Source organism: Lipophrys pholis, assembly GCF_963383615.2.
Source record: "Lipophrys pholis genome assembly, chromosome: 23".
Lineage (NCBI taxonomy): Eukaryota > Metazoa > Chordata > Actinopteri > Blenniiformes > Blenniidae > Lipophrys > Lipophrys pholis.
In genome coordinates, this window is record NC_137645.1 from 7136904 (window position 1) to 7154666 (window position 17763).

The 17763-nt window shown below is 46.3% G+C and overlaps 1 protein-coding gene across 4 annotated transcripts in view; it reads left to right on the forward strand.

Annotated features, from left to right (window-relative positions):
* LOC308127850 (FERM, ARHGEF and pleckstrin domain-containing protein 1-like) overlaps window positions 1-17763 on the forward strand; it is a 46428-nt gene that overhangs the window by 2780 nt on the left and 25885 nt on the right. For all 4 annotated transcript variants that reach the window (XM_080493220.1, XM_080493222.1, XM_080493221.1 and 1 more), the window contains exon 2: window positions 2808-3020. In XM_080493220.1, the coding sequence (XP_080349346.1) occupies window positions 2847-3020 (174 nt within the window). In that variant the 5' untranslated portion in view covers window positions 2808-2846. The remainder of the gene's footprint in view (window positions 1-2807; window positions 3021-17763) is intronic.

Genomic DNA, 17763 nt, shown 5'->3' on the forward strand with positions numbered 1-17763 from the left:
TTCACCGGCAGATTATTTACAATCGGCAAAACTGCGATCTGGAGGTTTCAGCTTCACCTGGCTGACGGAGGCATAATCAATGCATACCTGCTTTGAGTTGAAGTGGCGCAGCACCGCCAGCCAGCGTTCCCACAGGTGTAATGAGTAACCCGAACGCCGGGTCCTCTCATGTCCAGGTCACGTCCCCTCGTCTCCAGTTTCCAGCTTTTGTCACGGAGGTGAATAACCGGTGTGTGCAGGTGGAGGGATTACAGAGTCTTCCCTGCTCGCCGCCGAGCCAAAACGCCAAAATAACACGGGTGATGTTTCTCTCTCCGCTTTCACACGGAGGTCAGAGGTCGGCTGCAGAGCTGCTCCCCCGGAGTTTGAAGGCATTCATCGCCCGCGGGTCATTTCCGGAGGCGCCCCTCCCCCACCCTCGCACTGTTTATGTGTTTAAGGCCACAAATCTCTGGGAATTACACAGATTTTCAGTCGCGATTGACGTCGGTTTCTCCTCTTCGGACCAGTAATGTAACTCTTCCTCAACCGCTTCCCTATAAAGGATCAAGTCTCTGACTCAACAGTCTGACTCGCCTTCCTGAGAAATAAAAACCACAGGTTTTATCTCCGTCCTGCAAAAATGGTACTTTATGAGAAAAGTTTGGAACTGGACATCCTCATTAGAAGATAACAGAGTCTAGTACCTCCTGAAATATGGAGCTGATTAAAGCCACGTTCACACGACAATGTTTCAAGTAAGAACGCCTTCATTTTGTAAAAGTTCTGCATTCACGTGGCAAAGTAAAAGAGCATCGCTTTAGTTTTTTCCGTTTCAGAATATTTTCATTTTTAAACAACGTTTCATGTGAAAATGCATGTCAATTCTTTCCATTTCCGTGAACTCTGAGCTTTTTCGAAAAGTATCGTTTTCCACTGTTACCATGGAGACGGAACGTTTTCAAAAAGTTGCATTTTCACCCGTTTCCGCCGCGACTGAATCGGACCGTTTATGATACGTTCCACCTTGGGAGCAGTTTTCAAGTAGTTGCGTTTTCTGTGGCTCTGAGCACCGCTGGCATGTAAACAAACAGCCGAAATGCAAAATGGCGTGAGTGAGAGGACGTGACATAGAGCGCAATGCATTCTGGGCCATAAACAAACTCATCAGAAGAAGCAGATGCAAAAGAAAAAGTTCTTTCACTGTCCGATCCGTCCACACGAGCCAAAATTATAATTTTTCTTAGTCCACACGTCACAATGAACGCGGCTCAACACGATGCCTAAGGCATGTAGTACATATGCCAGGCCTTTAGGGGCGCTGTGACTCACCCAATACACCAAAAACGCAGACGCTGAGCACATAGAAATGTAGAAGTAGACTCCTGCTCATAGACTTCTATATAGCTCCTAGTTATATAGGTCTATGCTCCTCCTCCGGCTCGCGTCAGTCGCTTCTGCAGCGCCACCTACAGCATGGAGTCCTCCATTGTTGTGATTATTTGGCGACATCGTGACATTTTTATTTGTCCGCCGACCAGCGCCGTCTTTGCCGTCCACACGAGGCGCCGTTTTAGAAGCCCGAAAAAGCGTCTTCCAAAAAACGTTGCGTTTCCGTGAGCCGGCGTTCTCGTGTGGACGGGTGTTTCCAGCCGGAGGACCCAGACGTGTGTCACGCCTCCAGACTTCTTCCACACAGGTGGGCCTGGGCAGGTCCAGACTCGAATCAAAGCCTCGGCAAGTAGGACAGATGAGATACGGTCTGAGAACGCACAAAAGACGCCCAACACCCCCTTCTTGATAAACCTCAGACAATAAATACCGCTCAGACAGTCGGTGACATCAGGGCCGAGGAATGCTTCAGAAGACGGTCGGGGGCAGTTCAGACGGGGTGGGGGGGCGGCTAAATACTGCTGCCCCGCCCCACACAAACACACTCATCAGGGCCAATAATCCACATTTTCTGCCTTCTCCAGAGTGAAAACCTCCGCCGTTTTACACTTTGTGTCGCCCTTTCTTGTTGTTCCACCATTTAATTATTTAAAAAAACAAACAAACAGCTTCTTAACCGGAGTCAGACAAACAGGCTGCTTTGAATATTCACACCTTTTGGTTAAACAACTTTTTCAAGTGAAAACGGGAAAACTTATCGCTTTTGCACAACAACTGTGCACAGGGGCGATGGAAACGCAACTTTTTGAAAACTCTAATGGGGAAAATGCAGTCTCCCGTAAGAACAATCATTTTATTTTCACTTTTCATTTCGCCCAAGCTCAAAGAATGTACTCGGATAGTACGTCTGAAAAGGAGTAGTATAACTATATATGATATTTATTATATATTATATTATTATTAGACGCATATTAAATTAGATCTGATTAAATTCCACCCCTTCTCCATAAATAATCTCTTTTTTTATTTAGCTTCCACTTATTCACAATTCATTTGTCTGTGCGAATGTTTGTGTGCTTTCATTACAAAAACAACCAACAGCGCCGACCGGTGGCCTGGCATGCTCACTACACCGTTTTCATTGTTTGGGCTGTTGCCATGTAAACAGACGTTGTTCTCCAAAAGGCCAAATTCAGCTGGACTTCCTCGTTCCTTCTCAGTGATTCATGCTGGTTCGTGGCAACACACAGGATGTGATGCTATTTCTGAAGCCTGGATGTTGGCGGAAATGCCCGATCCCTCGAAAAAAAATAAAATAAAAAATCCCTCTATGTATTTAAAAAGACTCAGAAATATCTCAAATCACAGGCTGCGAGGAGTTTGTTGGCTCCGCCGGCTGGACCGACATAATCACTCCGCTCTGTCTTCTCCCCCAGCGGCCGTGAGCAGAAGTCGTCACCATCAGCGTTCTCCACATGGCGGAACCAGCCGACCGGCCGTCGGCGGCCGGACAGAGGCTGGGCGCCCCGGAGAGCTTCGGGGTGTCCACGCTGGAGCCGGGCCTGCGTCCTCCGGTCCAGCCGCCGGGCCGGCAGGTCTCCATCCGGGTCCAGATGCTGGACGACAGCCAGGAGGTCTTCCAGATATCGGTGAGTCGTGACGCCGAAACGCACCCGCCGACTGTTTGGGCGGCACTATTGTTCTGCTTGTTGTTGCTCTGAACTTCTAAATGTTGCACTTCATGAAGACTGAGCCCTATAAGCATGTTTTTGTTCGAAAGTTGCACGCCGTAACAGGCCTTTCGGTCTTTCTTCCGTGGTCATAGTGAAAAGCTTGGCGATGTCTCACTCTGGCCTCCAGTGTTTACGAACGGTAAACTGAAAATGCAACTTTTTGAATGTTGCTAGCACATGGGACTTTTTAAAAATGTTATGACTCTGTCTCCGTGGAAATGGAACTTTTTGAAAATGCTCCATTTCCATGAAAACGGGGGGGGGGGGGTGCAATTTCCCCCAACTCTGTCTCCGTGGAAACGGGGCAAAACACAACTTTTTGATAACGCTCCGTCTTTATGGAAACCGAGGAATACGCAACTTTGCCGTGTAAACGATAAATAACAACACAAAAGCGCTTTCACTTTGAAGCATTGTCGTGTAAACAGCCCGAGAGAGCATCCTTATAACACGCAAACCGAATCGTGGATGTTTATTTGAGAGATTTGTCCTGCTGAGTCACGTTGTGGTGGTTTGGCAGCAGTTTTCGTAACGATGCCTCCAGGGCTCAGTGGAAATATTGTCTGTCTCGTTTGACGGTCCCTCGCAGTGAAGACCGATGACGGTCTGCTCTGGGGAGAAGAAAAGCTTTAGTTTATCGGCGCAGACATCCAGATGTGTCGCCTCGCCGGTTATGAGAAGATGGCGGCTCGATATTTTTCACTCACCTGGGGTCTTATCTCAGATCTCCACTTCCTGGAGATACACAGGAAGTGGGCCCGGAGCCAGCTTCCTGTCTGAGCGCGCCACACCTCCAGACACCGAGCACACTGCAGCCTTTATTAGCCCGGACTTCCCAGCATGCTCTTCCCTGAATGTCATGTGAGGCCGGAGAAGCTGTAATAACACGGATGGAGGCTGAGCGCCTTTAGAAAACCCCGCTGCTGCATCATTGTGGCCGTTTTTACCTTTTTTTATTTTTTTTATTTTTCTGTGTGTGTGTGTGTGTGTGTGTGATGATTATTGAGAAACGGCTTGTTGATAAGACGTGGACAGTTTTGGGAAAACCGGAGATTTCTCGCGATCCTCGACTGAAGCCGCAGAGCTGCAACTCCAAGCCGCGTTGCCGGGACGGACTGGAAATTAGAAGAGATAAAAAAAAAATTCAAAACCGATCCGGCGGAATAAAGGCGCCATTGTGTTTCCAGCGCCGCTCATTTCCTGCCGCCGCCTGTGCCTGAAGTGTATCTGTGCAGTCGGTGCGGCGTAAACGCGTGAATCGAGAGATAAGCTCCCCGACGCGAGCGGCGGATTTGCATTCCCCACCTATAGGGAGGCGAGCTCGTTAGGCGGCCTGTTATCTTAAGGCGTCAGCCAGACAGCCGCAGAATTAGAGCAGCGAATTTAAAGATCTGTTCGTCTTGACCTCCCGTGTGTGAGGTTATCTCTGAATCACAGCCACCCAGTTTTGTCAAGATTTCGGCGGGCAATTACGAGATTATGTTAAATGTTTGGTTTTCGGATCGGATCAAGATGGGACTTTAAAGAAGGCTTGAGGGAAACGGCCTGTGGTTGTGCTTCGTGGATCCTTCGTCCATTTTGAGCTTCACAGGAACTTGATAATCTTGTGTTTTCTGTCAGCAAAGTGTTGAAAATGAACTAAAAAATGTCATTTCCTGGCGTTGCCTCTTTGGATTCAGGTGGTTGACTTTGAGCTTCACTTTTGAAAACAGCTCCTAATGTGGAACTTTTTGAAAACGCTCTGTCTCCGTGGGATTGGTGGAAAATGCCTCTTTGTCAGAATGCATTGAGCCTGTCTCCACGGAAACAGGGGGTGGGGGCAACTTTTTGAAAGAGCTCCAACTCCATATCCGTGCTAAAAGGATGAATTGGAAGTTTTTGAAAATGACTGACACCAAGTTTTTTGAAAATGCTCCGTCTCTGTGGAAACGGGAGAAAATACAACTTTCTGAAAACGCTTGTGCTCTGTCTCCATGGAAACAGGGGAAAACACAACTTTTTGAAAATGCACTGTGGAAACGGGCAAAATGTAATATTTTGAAAACACTGTGGAAAATGTTTTTTTGTTTTTGTTTTTTTAAACGCTCCGACAACGGCGCCAACTCATGTCCTACACCGTTTTCAGTGTGTCTGCAATTTCCGTTGAAATGGACATTGTTTCCGAAACGTTGCCGTGTCAACGTAAAGCTCCTCCGACACAAAGACAATGCCTGTAATGTTGTCGCGCAAACGGGGCTTCAGTCTCAGCGGCTGTTATGAAATCTGCACGTCTCCAGGAGGCGGGAGCAGTTTATGGAAGCACAAAGTCTAAGTCGTGTTGAAAAGCGTCCCATTCATTCCTCTGCAAGCGGCGCATTGTAAAGCCTGTTTTATATCTTTTTATTGTCCGTATCCAGAGATGAAGTAGAGAAACGGACACGACTCGACTGTGTATCACATCAATAAAACATCGTGAACGCGCGCCGCCTCGCTGCATTAGTGGCTGCATGCACTCGTGATGGGGGGGGGGGGATTCATTATTGATGTGTGCGGCAGGAAGTGCGAGCGCAGAACAACGGCGTTGCTCAATAATTGAAGACATGCAGGAGGCTGTGTGAATAAAGAATCTACCGAATGTCGGAGAGAAACACGGTCGCGAGACAATTGCTGGTTTCTGTGACGGGATTAGTTGGAAATGATGACTTCCTGTCTGCAGAATGAAAAAAAAAAAAAGTGTTGACCTCTAAGGTCTCTCTCACAATAATGATGCAACTTTTCTTGGTCTCTACTATGAAATCCGTGTGTGCGGTCAGTTCAGGTTGGGTAAAGATAGAACTTCCTCTCCGGGCGACACCTTAACATTTGGCTCCTGGTAATCTCTTCATCCGTCAATCCAGACTGGAATTCGTCCCACTGGGCTTATTTAACCCTTCATTTCCTCACTTAACCTGATTTCTAAACCATCCACTTAACATTTACATTGAAGTATCTACTTGCTTTGAAATATGGAAAAATGTTCAATATTGTAAGAAAAGATTAGATATTTACGTATGTGTCTATATATGTGTATATATGTATAGATGGATTATATTATTGCAACAGCTATAGGAGAAGTTATTCAGACATTTCACGTTATTGTGGACAATTTTGAAAAAGTTGGGTATTGATACTTGGTATCGGTACTTGGTATCGGCAGGTGGCTAAAGGTCAGTACTGATATCTGTACTCTGTATCGGCAAGTAGCCAAAGGGTAGTACTCGTATTGGAACTTGGTATCTGCAAGTAGTTAACGGTTAGTACTTGTATCTGCAAGTGGTTAATGGTCGGTACTCGTACTTTTAGAAAAGTGGTGTCGGTGCATCCCGGAGTTTACGTGCCAGTTTACGTGCCAAAGTGAAGAAAACGTGGTCATCCTCACTTTGGAGCTGAACTGTTTTCAGAACTGTTCATTCAGAGTTCAACACGTATTTGCATCTTTTGTGTTTTTGCGCGTAACACGTGCAGTTTAACTCTCTAACACGCCGTTTGACAACGATAAAATCCTCCTGATTCCTCGGGCGGCACTCAAACTCCTCAATCCTTTATAAGCGGCTTCGACGTGCGCATGCGGAGTCCCGACGGAGCCATTTAGTCTCCGTGGCGATTGAAGTTTTTTGCTTCACACGTCCATCAGCGGCATCCAATTATTATTTATTTATTTCTCTCTTCCCCCTGCGCGGTCCCGTCCAGCATACCGACTTGACCTTAATCCCTGTAAGATTGACTTCCTCGGTGGACGTCAGGAGCTTACACGCCACGCCGTCTGATGGAGTGTGCGTGGTGAGAATGCATCAAGCCCCCGGGGGGGCATCGGGGTAAATGAGTCCCTCGCCACATTTTGCTCAGACACAGTGGCTCACAGTGTTTGTGGGAAGCGGCTGACATTTCAAACGGCCTTCGGGAATGAATGGCACGAGAGAGAGAGAAAACAAAAACGACAGGAACGCGACAGAAAACAGATTTACTGTGGAATAAAAATTGATCCGGTCTTCCACTAAGGAATGTTTTTTATTATCTGACAGCATGAATGTTGGGATTGTGTTGAAAACGGGATCGTGTTAGCGGGGCCGGAGAGTTTGGTTGAAACATTTGAATTTATACAACAGTTGTTTTTTTAGTAAATCCTACACTGATACAACTTTCTTTTATAAAATTTGAAATATTACATTAAAGGGTTTTTTCAACACTTCCATATGCGTCTTGTTGGTTGATTTCAACGTTTACTGCCCCCAATTTGAATATTAGGTCATAGGAGCTACATTCACAATCTGCTGTGTCCGTGCGAGCTGGACTGGCTCCGCCCACACACGCCCATCTATGGGAAGAGCAAGAAGTACTTCCTGTCGTGGTGTCATGTGCCAGAGCAGAGCTGCCTAATTGTGGGAGGAGTCAAAGGGAGGGACTACCTTGATTGGGATTGGCTTAACCCCCGATGACTCTATATAGGGTTTGATTTCTGATTGGCTCACTTTTTAAAAATGAAACAAGCCAGATAGTGAGGACTTCTGGGGCGTGAGAAAGTAAATTTAGCAGGATATGACACCTTTAAGGGACATTATTGTTACCGAACTATATTAAACATCGTTTGTTTTCGTCTGAGAGTGTGGACACTCGGGACATTCTAGTGGGACCATATGTCTCAAGAATCCTCGTGCGTTTCTTCTCCGTCTGCAGCTCTGCGCTGTGAGTCACTGCTGGAGGGAACGCAACGCCTCATCCATTCACCTCACTGGAGAGTAAGTCGTGTTTCTAAACTACACGTCGGCGAACCGAATTAAACATTCATCCATAGCGATGATTAACTAATCTGGAGAGGCGAGCCGCGGCGCGCCGCCGCAGGATGAAAAGAGGAGTGTTCGGGTGCGTGGTTGAGGGGATCGAAGGGAAGGGGAGGAGGAAGAACGAGTCCTGCCAACACGGAGAGGAGAGGAACAACCGTGCAGAAACGGCTCGGCCTCGCCCTGAAACGGCTCCACTTTACGGTCTTTAGGCGCCGCCTCGGTTCTGCCCACGCACGACAACCTCTGGGCGGAGTCCAGCTCCGGCCCACACAACCTGCCCTTATCACTCTTATCGCGCTCCCCTTCTCCTCGCCCGACCAACACAAACACCGTGGAGATATCTGTCCCTCAGCTCAGGTTGAGGAAACGCAGGAACAGGAACAAACAAGTTTCAGTAAAATCACGACCTCTGCCAAATGTTTAGGCTCCGTTTGCGCGACAATGTTTGAGTGAAATGCAACTTTCTGAAAATGCTTAGTCGCCATTGAAACGGAGGAAGCACCAATTTTTCAATAATGCTCCATCTCCGTGGAAATGATGGAAAGGCAACTTTTTGAAAATGCTCCATCTCCATGGACATGGGGGAAGCTAAATGTTTTGGAAACACTCCATGGAAACGGTGGAACACAACATTTTGAAAACACTGCAGCTTCCATGGAAATGGGGAAATCACAATGTTTTGAAAATGCTTTGTTTCCAAGGAAATGGAGGAAACGCAAGTTTTTGAAAATGCTCCCTCTCTATTGAAGTGAGGGGGAAATGCACCTTTTTCAAAATGCGCCGTCTCCATGGAATTGGGGGAAACACAACTTTTTTAAGATTATGTCAACCAATAAAACGAGAGGTAAATTCACCTTTTTGAAAATGCTCTGTCTTCATGGAAACAGGGAAAATGCAACTTTTTGCAAACGCTTCGTCTCTTTTGTTACGGGGGGGGGCTCCGTCTCCATGGAAACAAGGGAAGCACTATTTTTCTGATATGGAGGATGCAACATTTTGAAAATGCTTTGTCTTCATGGAAGCGAAGGGCATGCAACCTTTTGAAAAACTGTTGCTCACGCGCATGTGATTTCATTACAAAAACAAACAACAGCGCCAACTTGTGGCCTGGTATCCTCACTGCATTGCTTTCAGTTCATTTTTGTGGGAACTGACTTTTTCCTAAACCGTGCGCTGGAGTGTAAACGGGACCTGAACCAACATAGAAAACTTCCACGTCCACGGGGACCAGTCATCTGAAAGTTTACCTACAGATTATTTATCCAGATTAGTCGTTGCGTTACTGGGATTTTAATAGGAAACACGTTGACGCTGGTTCAGAAGTTTTCCCTCCCAGCCCCGGCTGCAGCAGCATGTGGATGCAGTGTGCCTGGCTCAGAGGAAGTGTGCCGGATTATGTAATGGCTGGCATTCACCGTCTCATTCCTGTGGTCAGAGACCTCAGAAGGAGACTTGTGACTTTTCCTCTCAGCTCCTCCTCGTCCTCTCCGGAGTCGTCTGGCTGCTCTGACCCCGTTCCTCGGGTCGATAGCCCGGCGGCCGTTTCCCTGGTGGGTTTTGTGCACGTGGAGCCACGTGGAACCATTTAGACCTGCGGAGTTCAAACACGGGGCCACAGACGGAGCTGTGGGTTTATTGCTTGACAATTACCCCGCCAAGTGGGCCCCGGTGACGGACGGGGAGGAGACGTTCCCCTCGCAGACGGTGTCCGCTCTGCAGCTGCAGTGAAAGAGTCCCCCCAGCGAGGAGCAGTGGAGGAGCTGGGCCTCCGTCGGGGTCATGAGCGAACCCCGGCTCCACCGCGCCGCACAAAACCACGACACTCATTCAGTCGTTTCCGGCTTCCAGGTCGTCCTGCAGTGGGATTCTCGCCGTTGTTTTGTCGAGCTGATCTGGTCTTTTTTATTGCTTAATTATGTTTTCAGTTTGATCGGAGTCGAGGCCTTTAGAGGCCAAAGAACCTACAATCATACCCCAACTTCCAGTTTCCAGTCTTACTTCTGTATTTGTGTTTCAACGTATGTCATCGTATTTGTGTTGTAGCTTTTGTATTTGTCTTGTAGCTTTATGTTTTGCATTGTCGCTTTTGTATTTGTGTTGTAGCTTTTGTGTTCATATTGTAGATTTTGTTTTATGATGTAACTTTTGTTGCTGTTTAATGTTTCAGCTTTGGTCTTCTTATTGTAACTTTGAATTTATATTGTAGCTTTTGCATTCATGCTGTAGCCTTTGTATTTGTCCTGTAGCGCTTGTATCCACATGAATTAGGGCAACTTTTGTTTCACATTGTTGCTTTTGTTTTTTGCGTTGTTCTTTTGAATGCCACCAGCTCTGGTCAAACTGACTCGGAATAAAAGTGAACTGACACCTTCCTGAAATAAAACACGTCCATATATGGAGAGTGCAACATGCATTGGAGCAGTGGGCTTCCGTTTCACGCAAAAATTCAAATTCAGAGTGACGGATTCACCCGCCAAGTCAGTTTTTTTGGTGTGTGAGCGGAAGCGGAAGCTGAAGCGTGGGGTCTTTCTCACGTGAGGCGTGAGGACCAACCACTACTCCACTGCTGTAGCAGAACCAACACAGACTAAAACATGCCAAAAAGAGAGCTTATTGAAGCCACATGGCTGGGAATAGTGACATGAAAGCAGATTCAGTCTTTATGGCAGGTCTGAAACGGCCCCCGGCGCTGCCCTCCGCAGGGGCACATTTTTACTTTTACACTTCGGCTGAATTATAGAGCATGAAGCTAATTGTTCTTCGCTGAAGCAGCCGACTCGGTACTTTTCAGCCTCTTATTAGACAAACTGAACTGAAGAGGTTGGAGCTGCTGTCTGTGGAGTGAGACGTGTGCGTGAGATATCACTTTATGGTCCCGTTCAGCGAGGAGTTTTCTTCAAAATGTGCCCGTTTCCACGGAAACGCTGAAAACGATGTCGGTGGACACGAGCTGGCGCATGTAATGAAATTAGACACACGTGTGCGCAGAGAACGATACGCTGTAAACATTAACAATGGGAGGAACAAGTTGGACTGTTATTACGGAGACTGTCAAAATAAAAGTCTTTTCTCCAAGTGCAAACGGACCCCGAGGAGGCCTCGTGAGTGAGAAGAGTCCTAATGAAGGTGGAGAGAGAAAACAGGACGGTGGCGGGAGGTGAGAGCTGCTTCTCCTCCCCGGCTGCATTCCTCTGCCCATTTCTCAGAGAAACCAATGGCTGGAGACCCGGGACACAGCAGGGGGTGGGGGTGGTGGGGGGTCTGGAAAACATCCAACCGGGGAGGAGGAGGAGGGAGCGAGGGGAGAGATTAGAAAACACTTATTGAAAGAGATCCTCACACACACACACACACACACACACACACACACACACACACACACACACACACACACACACAAATGTCCAGACACCGAGGACATCCAGGACAGAGATTGAGAGAGGCCGTTTAATAGCCTTTGAAATATTTAATGAGGATCCATGGTTCACACTCACCAGAGAGAAGGGTGGAGGTGGGGGTGGGGGGCTCATTAAGGGTATCTAAGCTGACACTTCTAGACTCGAGCAAAAAATGTTTGCAAGTGAAAACTTTTGCTGGGTTTTGGGTGTTCGTTTACACGACAACGCAACTTTTTCAAATTGCTCCATCTGTATGGAAAAGGGGCGGAATTGAATGCATTTTTTCGAAAACGCTTCACCAAGGGAAAACACTCGCATTCAGGAGATGGTAGAAGAGCTGCTACTGCCCATGTGAACCACCTTTGGTCTGGTTCTTGTGAAATTGCATATAAATCACCTGTACACACACACACACACACACACACACACACACCGATAGAGCGTCTTCACTGTGAGGTTAACTGGGGTGACGAGCTTAAAGTCTTTAAACCACTTAGATTTTCATGATGTTGATTGTTTTGTTGTTGCCAACAAGAAGAATAAAAGTATTTTTTGTTGTTTTCTCTATTTATTTTATCTTGGGAAGCAACTCGCGGTGACGTCCACAGGAAGTGTACCGTTGCCCTCGTTGCTCTGCTTCTTAATCCGGCTGTCGTTTACATTACGGCTCCGTGGAAGTGTGCACAGGATTAGCCTTTCGCGGTGACCTCAGGGATTAGTGACGGATATCTTTGCATTTCTTTCTATTTATTTGTGATACCTATATCAGTCCGACTGCAAGCAAAAGACACACAGCTAAACTTTTGCAATTACATTGCAGCTTTTGTATTTGTACTGTAGCTTGTGGCATATAAGTTGTTACATTTGCGTTGCAGCTTTTGTGTTTGTGTTGCAGCTTTTGTATTCATATTGCAGCTTTTGTTTGTTCTTTTGTAGCTTTTGTATTCATATTGCAGCTTTTGTATTTGTACTGTAGCTCGTGCATTTAAGTTGTAGCATTTGCATTGCAGCTTTTGTATTTGTGTTGTGTTTGTGTTGCAGCTTTTGCATTTACATTTTATTTACATAGTTTTTTGTTTTGGTGCTATATCTTTGTATTTCAATAGCAGTAGCTTTTGTTTGTTCTTTTGTAGCTTTTGTCTTGTAGTTCTGCATTAATCCTGTAGCTTTTGCATTTGAGTCAAAGCTTTTGTAATTTACACTGTAGCTTTTTGCATTTATATTGTAGATTTTATAATTTACGCTGTAGTTTTTGTTTGTGTGTTGTAGCTTTTACATTCACATTGTAGCTGTAGAATTAAGGTTGTGGCTTTTGCATTTGTGTCGTAGCTTTTGCATTTACGTTGTCGCTTTCGCATTAATGTTATCGCGTTTGTATTTGCCGCGCAGCTTTAGCATTCGCACGGTAGCTTTATTGTTTTGTATTGTAGTTTTTTTGCAGCTTTGGGATTTACATTGTACCTTTTGCATTTATGTCGTATATATGCATGTTTTTATTGCAGCTATTATCTTGTAGTTTTTGCAGCTTTTGCATTTACAGTGTCGCGTTTGCATTGGTGTCTTAGCTTTTGTATTTGTGCCGTAGCTTTTGCCTTAATGTTGCAGTTTTACATTTGTTGTGGAGCTTCAGGATCCATGTTGGAGCTTTTGCATTTGTTCTGCAGCTTTAATGTCGCTTTATGGATATGGTTTGTAGTTTTTGCCTGTGGCAGGTTTTGAATTGTTGTCATTGCTGTTTCATTCATATTGCCGTTTCGTGGCATTTCCGGTGCAGTCAGGTGTTAAATCCTTGTTACGGTGCCGTACGACACATAAAAGCTTGTAACATTTTCATTTTTATCGACCTTTTTCTCTGCGGAGCTTCGGGCGCTTTTAGGAGACAAAGCGTTGCTGTTGCCAGATTTACTGCCCTCATTATTTCACGAGGCGTCGTACAAACGAAGCCCTACACGGGGCACTAATTACTTTTTTTTTTTTTTTTTTTTTTTTATGTATTCCCCTCCGCAGACGTCTTTAATTGTCTGCCTCACGTGTGCCGCGAGCTGTAACATCCTCATCATCCCCCATCGGGGTGATTTCCCACAGTGCTTTGCTGCCAGGCCAACATGCCGTCTATTCAACAGATCATATGTGTGTGTGTGTCGGGGTGTGTGTGCGTGCGTCCAGCAGCGCCGAGGAACCGGCTCCGGCGCCTCTCCAGTAGGTTAAGCCGTTTAACCTAATCTGAGCGGGACGACGTGATTGGTGGACGGCGGAGGAGGGAGGAGACTCTCCCAGCTGTCCGGCTGTTTGTTTGGAGGCTTTTTTGAACTTTTTCCTTTTTTTCTTTTTCTGTCAAGAGGAAATGAAACGGTACATACCAGCAGCTCAGACACTAAAACTCATCTCAACAGTTTTTTGTGTTTTTTTTCACACTGAGATAGTTTTGATTCCTTTTTTTTTTTCCTGTTTATGAAAGAGATCGTCAGAGTAAAAGTGTCTCTTGATCTGTGGCCTCGGGTCCCACCGGTATAATATCAGTGTGTCATCAGCGTATTAGACAGACTTGGAGCGGTGTTACCCCGATTACACGATGTGTCAAGTGAAAATGCAGCATTTCCTACGTATTCTTTTCAGAAAAGTTTCGCGTTCAGAAGCAATGTCCGTTTCCATGGAAACGACAGAACACACACGCACAAAACTTACACTATAATCATCAACAATGGGGGTACACGGACATTGCTAATGGCCGCCATTGTTATTGTCCATCTACTGCGCATGTGCAGAACAATTATTTCCTATGGCCGTTGTGTGTTTTCAAAAAGTTGTGTTGTCCTCCGTTTTCACTTAGATGGATTTCGAGCATTTAGAAATTAAAATTATTTTTTATTCGTTTTTCCCCTTTTTTACGGAGACGGAGTTGGAGCATTTTCAAAAAGTTGCGTTTTCAGTGTCTCCAAACACTGTTGTCATGTTCACAAACCTCCAAAATGCAGAAGTCTTTGTCATGTTCAAGGTCTACAAGTAATAGTTACCTTTATTACTGAGGGCATAACTGTCCAGTATGCCTAAATCACTCATGCATGACAAAAAAAATCTGAATTATATAAAATGTGATTAATGAAGAGTTAATTATAGAACCTTTATTTATAATCATGCAACTTGACACTGTTGCACTCCAGATGAATGTCAAAAGAAGAAAAATGTAGACTGGCCTGTGGTCCCAGTGTACAACCTGGTATATCGGTGTGTCATCAGCATACGAGGACGACTGTGGAGGTGTCCCCCTGATGTATAACATTTAGTTCCTCGGTTTGCTCAGGGGCGGGATTAAGCCTCAGGGGGACTGACGGTTTAAGAAGTAGCTAATCTGAAGCACATCTCGACCAGCCCCACAGTAACGAGCCGTTGTTTTGAGTTTATCTGACATTTTAAGTCCCTCGGTGCGCCGCGTCCCAGCAGGAAGGGTTGGATGAAGCCGTGCCATCCATCCTGATCCTTTGACACAACTCCATCTAATCTCCCAATATCCAGAACAAACATATGATTGGAGCTAGACGCTCTCTCTCCCGTCTGTTTTCGGGTTGCTCTCCACGTTGCTGTAACTTGATCCGTCTCCTCTCGGTGGATTTTCGGTCCGCTGACACGCAGTGAAGCAGCAGGACACGACACGCTCTCCAGTATGGAGCCTCCGGAGTTTCAAGATAAGGGTTGACCATTAAAATAAAAAGCACATTTTGATTAACGGCTTTAAAGAAGTCTGTTCATGTTCGGGTGATTCCCTCGTTCCCCTTCGGCAGGGTTGTTCTCATTTCTCCCTGCTGGCGTTCAGGCAGAAACCAATATCTCAGAGATGTTTTGTTTTTGGTTTTTTCTTCCTCTTTCCCCCGCTGAGAGCTCTTATCATCAGTCTCACTCATCTGGTTTCCATCCAAGTCCACCCGTCCCCGGCTTGAGGTTTCAAACGTCCCCGTAATTCACGCCAATTTGCTCCAAGTCTTGGTTCATTTGTTTCACGTTTAGTGAGTCTTTAGTACGACAGTTTTTAATTTCCGGAGGGCTCGGCACGTTTTTGTGTCATTTTTGGAAATTTACAAATACAGCTTCTCGTAACCCACGTGAAAATAAGTAAAAGAGCGCCGTTTAAATGGCAACGGTGCTCGGAGTCACTGAAAACGTTTTTGAAAATGCTCCGACTCCATCTCCGTGGCAATGGGGGAAGCGCAACTTTTTCAAAACGCTCTGACTCCGTCTCCGTTCCGACTCAGTGGAAACGGGAGAAAATGCACTTTTTCTTAGAAAATGCTCACTCATGTCTCCATGAAAACGTGAGAAAACGCAACTTATTGAAAACACCCGACTCCATCTCCCTGAAAACGGTGAAAACACAAGTTTTTGAAACACTGTTAATGCACATGCGCACCACGTAGTTTAACAGTTGATAGTTGGAGTTCATAGCATGTTTTACTCCGTGCGTGCGTGCGTGCGGTTTCATTCCAAAAACAAACCACAGTGCCAACTCGGGGCCCGGCAACCTAACGCCATAGTTTTCACTGTTTCTGCCGTTTCCGTGGAAACGGACCTCATTTTTAATTTCCTGTGTAAATGCGAAACATTTCCGAATGAAAAACCCCAAAACAATGAGTTTCTTACTTGGAACCGGGGCCCGGGGAGGCTTTCTTTGGTTTTCTTTGGTCATTTGCATGAAAGTCTCCGCGGGGGCGCTCTGCACGCCACAGCGCACGGTGAGGATATTTAACTTGGGGCTTTAGGAAGCAAGGCAGCTGAAGAAAATAGGAGAAATCATATAACTGCAGTTACCAAGAAAACGACAAAATCAAGTCCGGAAATGACGATAATAGGTAGCGTATGTTTTTTTTAATATTGGGACACTGAAAGATCGGTTCGCCGTTTCACCGCCTGACACTTATTTGGCCAAACAAAAAAGACACGTCCTAAATAATTGATGCACTTTCATTTACTGCCGGTCTCTAATGTCCAGACAGCTTTAACCGCTCTGGAACGGTAACAAAGGAGGACACCGAGGAGAAAAAGTCCAGGGAAATATATGGAGGCTTTCTCTCCCATTAGACCCAAGAAGGCAAAGGGTAGCGCCTGGTAAGAAAAGAGAGAGCAATTACTTTGATGTAGCACATCCCGGTTTATCCGGGCACGGCCCTTGCAGCATGGGAGAAGTCTGGCTTTTGAAAGGGAGAAAGAAGAAGAGGAAGTTTGCTTGGTAACAGTGAAGAAGACGAGCGGTGTTCTGGCAGGAGACTCCGCCTGCAGTCGTCAAGGGGGGGGGAACCTGAGCCCTCGTCTTTCCAAGCAAATTGAATCGTCTCCCGTCACGTGGCAGCACATTTCAAGTGTCTATCTTTGGATTGTTATTACGGCGACTGTCAAAATAAAACTACCCCAGGAGATCATGGACTGGCAGTCACGAGACGACGGGGGAAACCCTGTTCAGAAAGTCTCGTTTTCAGCGGCCTGGACGTGCAGATGGAACCCGGCAAATCGCCGCCAAAGCCTTGTGTTTTGACTTGAAGTCGTTCTCCTCGCCGACACGAGCTTGTTTATTGTCGGTAATTGAAAGCAGAAGCGCCCTCCGCCTGGGATCCGCCACGCGGGACCTGCCGAGCCGACCAGAAATGGATATTTTTGTACTTGGCAATGACACACAACTGCCTCCAGTGCCATTTTCTTCCAGGGCCACCTCTATAATTTGAGCCTGAGTCAGTTTATGTAAGGTAAACGGGAGAGAGGAAACCGCAGCTGCAACACAGTTTTTATCAACTCTTTTTTTTTTTTTTCCGTGACTTTCACTTCATGGAAAAACAAACCAAAACCTTTGTTTTTCTCCTCGGGTGTCGAAATGTGTCCGCCGTGCTGAAAACACACGCATTGTTTTCTTTTGACCTCTTCTTTTTTTTGGGTGTGTGTGTGTGTGTGTGGGGGGGGGCGGCTCGGTTCACTTGACGGACTTGTTAACCGACTGCAAGACCTTCTAATTATCCTAAAAGTGGCGCGCCATGTTGGTGTGAGGCCCAGAAGGACAGCTGTGTGAGACTGGACTCGGCCTTTGAGGAACTCGACCTTGGCCCTTTTTAGTTTGGCGGGTTACATTTCCAGTCTGAAACGGGAGCAGGAGCCGTCCCACTGTTTGTTTTTCTTTAACCGTGTGTCTGCATGCGAGGAAATGTGCCAACAAATGCTTGAAAAATATTTAAAAAATACACTTGGAGCCGTCGCCGTCACCAACATCTTCATCGTCCTTCATCAGTTCCGGCGGGTCAGTGAGTCTTCCTATCGGAAAGCTCCAGTTTGATTCCAAACAAAACCCACTTGTACATCGGGCCTGACCCCGAGCCCCCGAGCCACTTCCTGTTCGCGACGCTGCCAACATCCTGGGAACCGACCGCAGGGATCCGGCTTTCAGCTTCCTGGAGATGGAGCCTCTCGAAGTTTGGCTCATTCATTGAG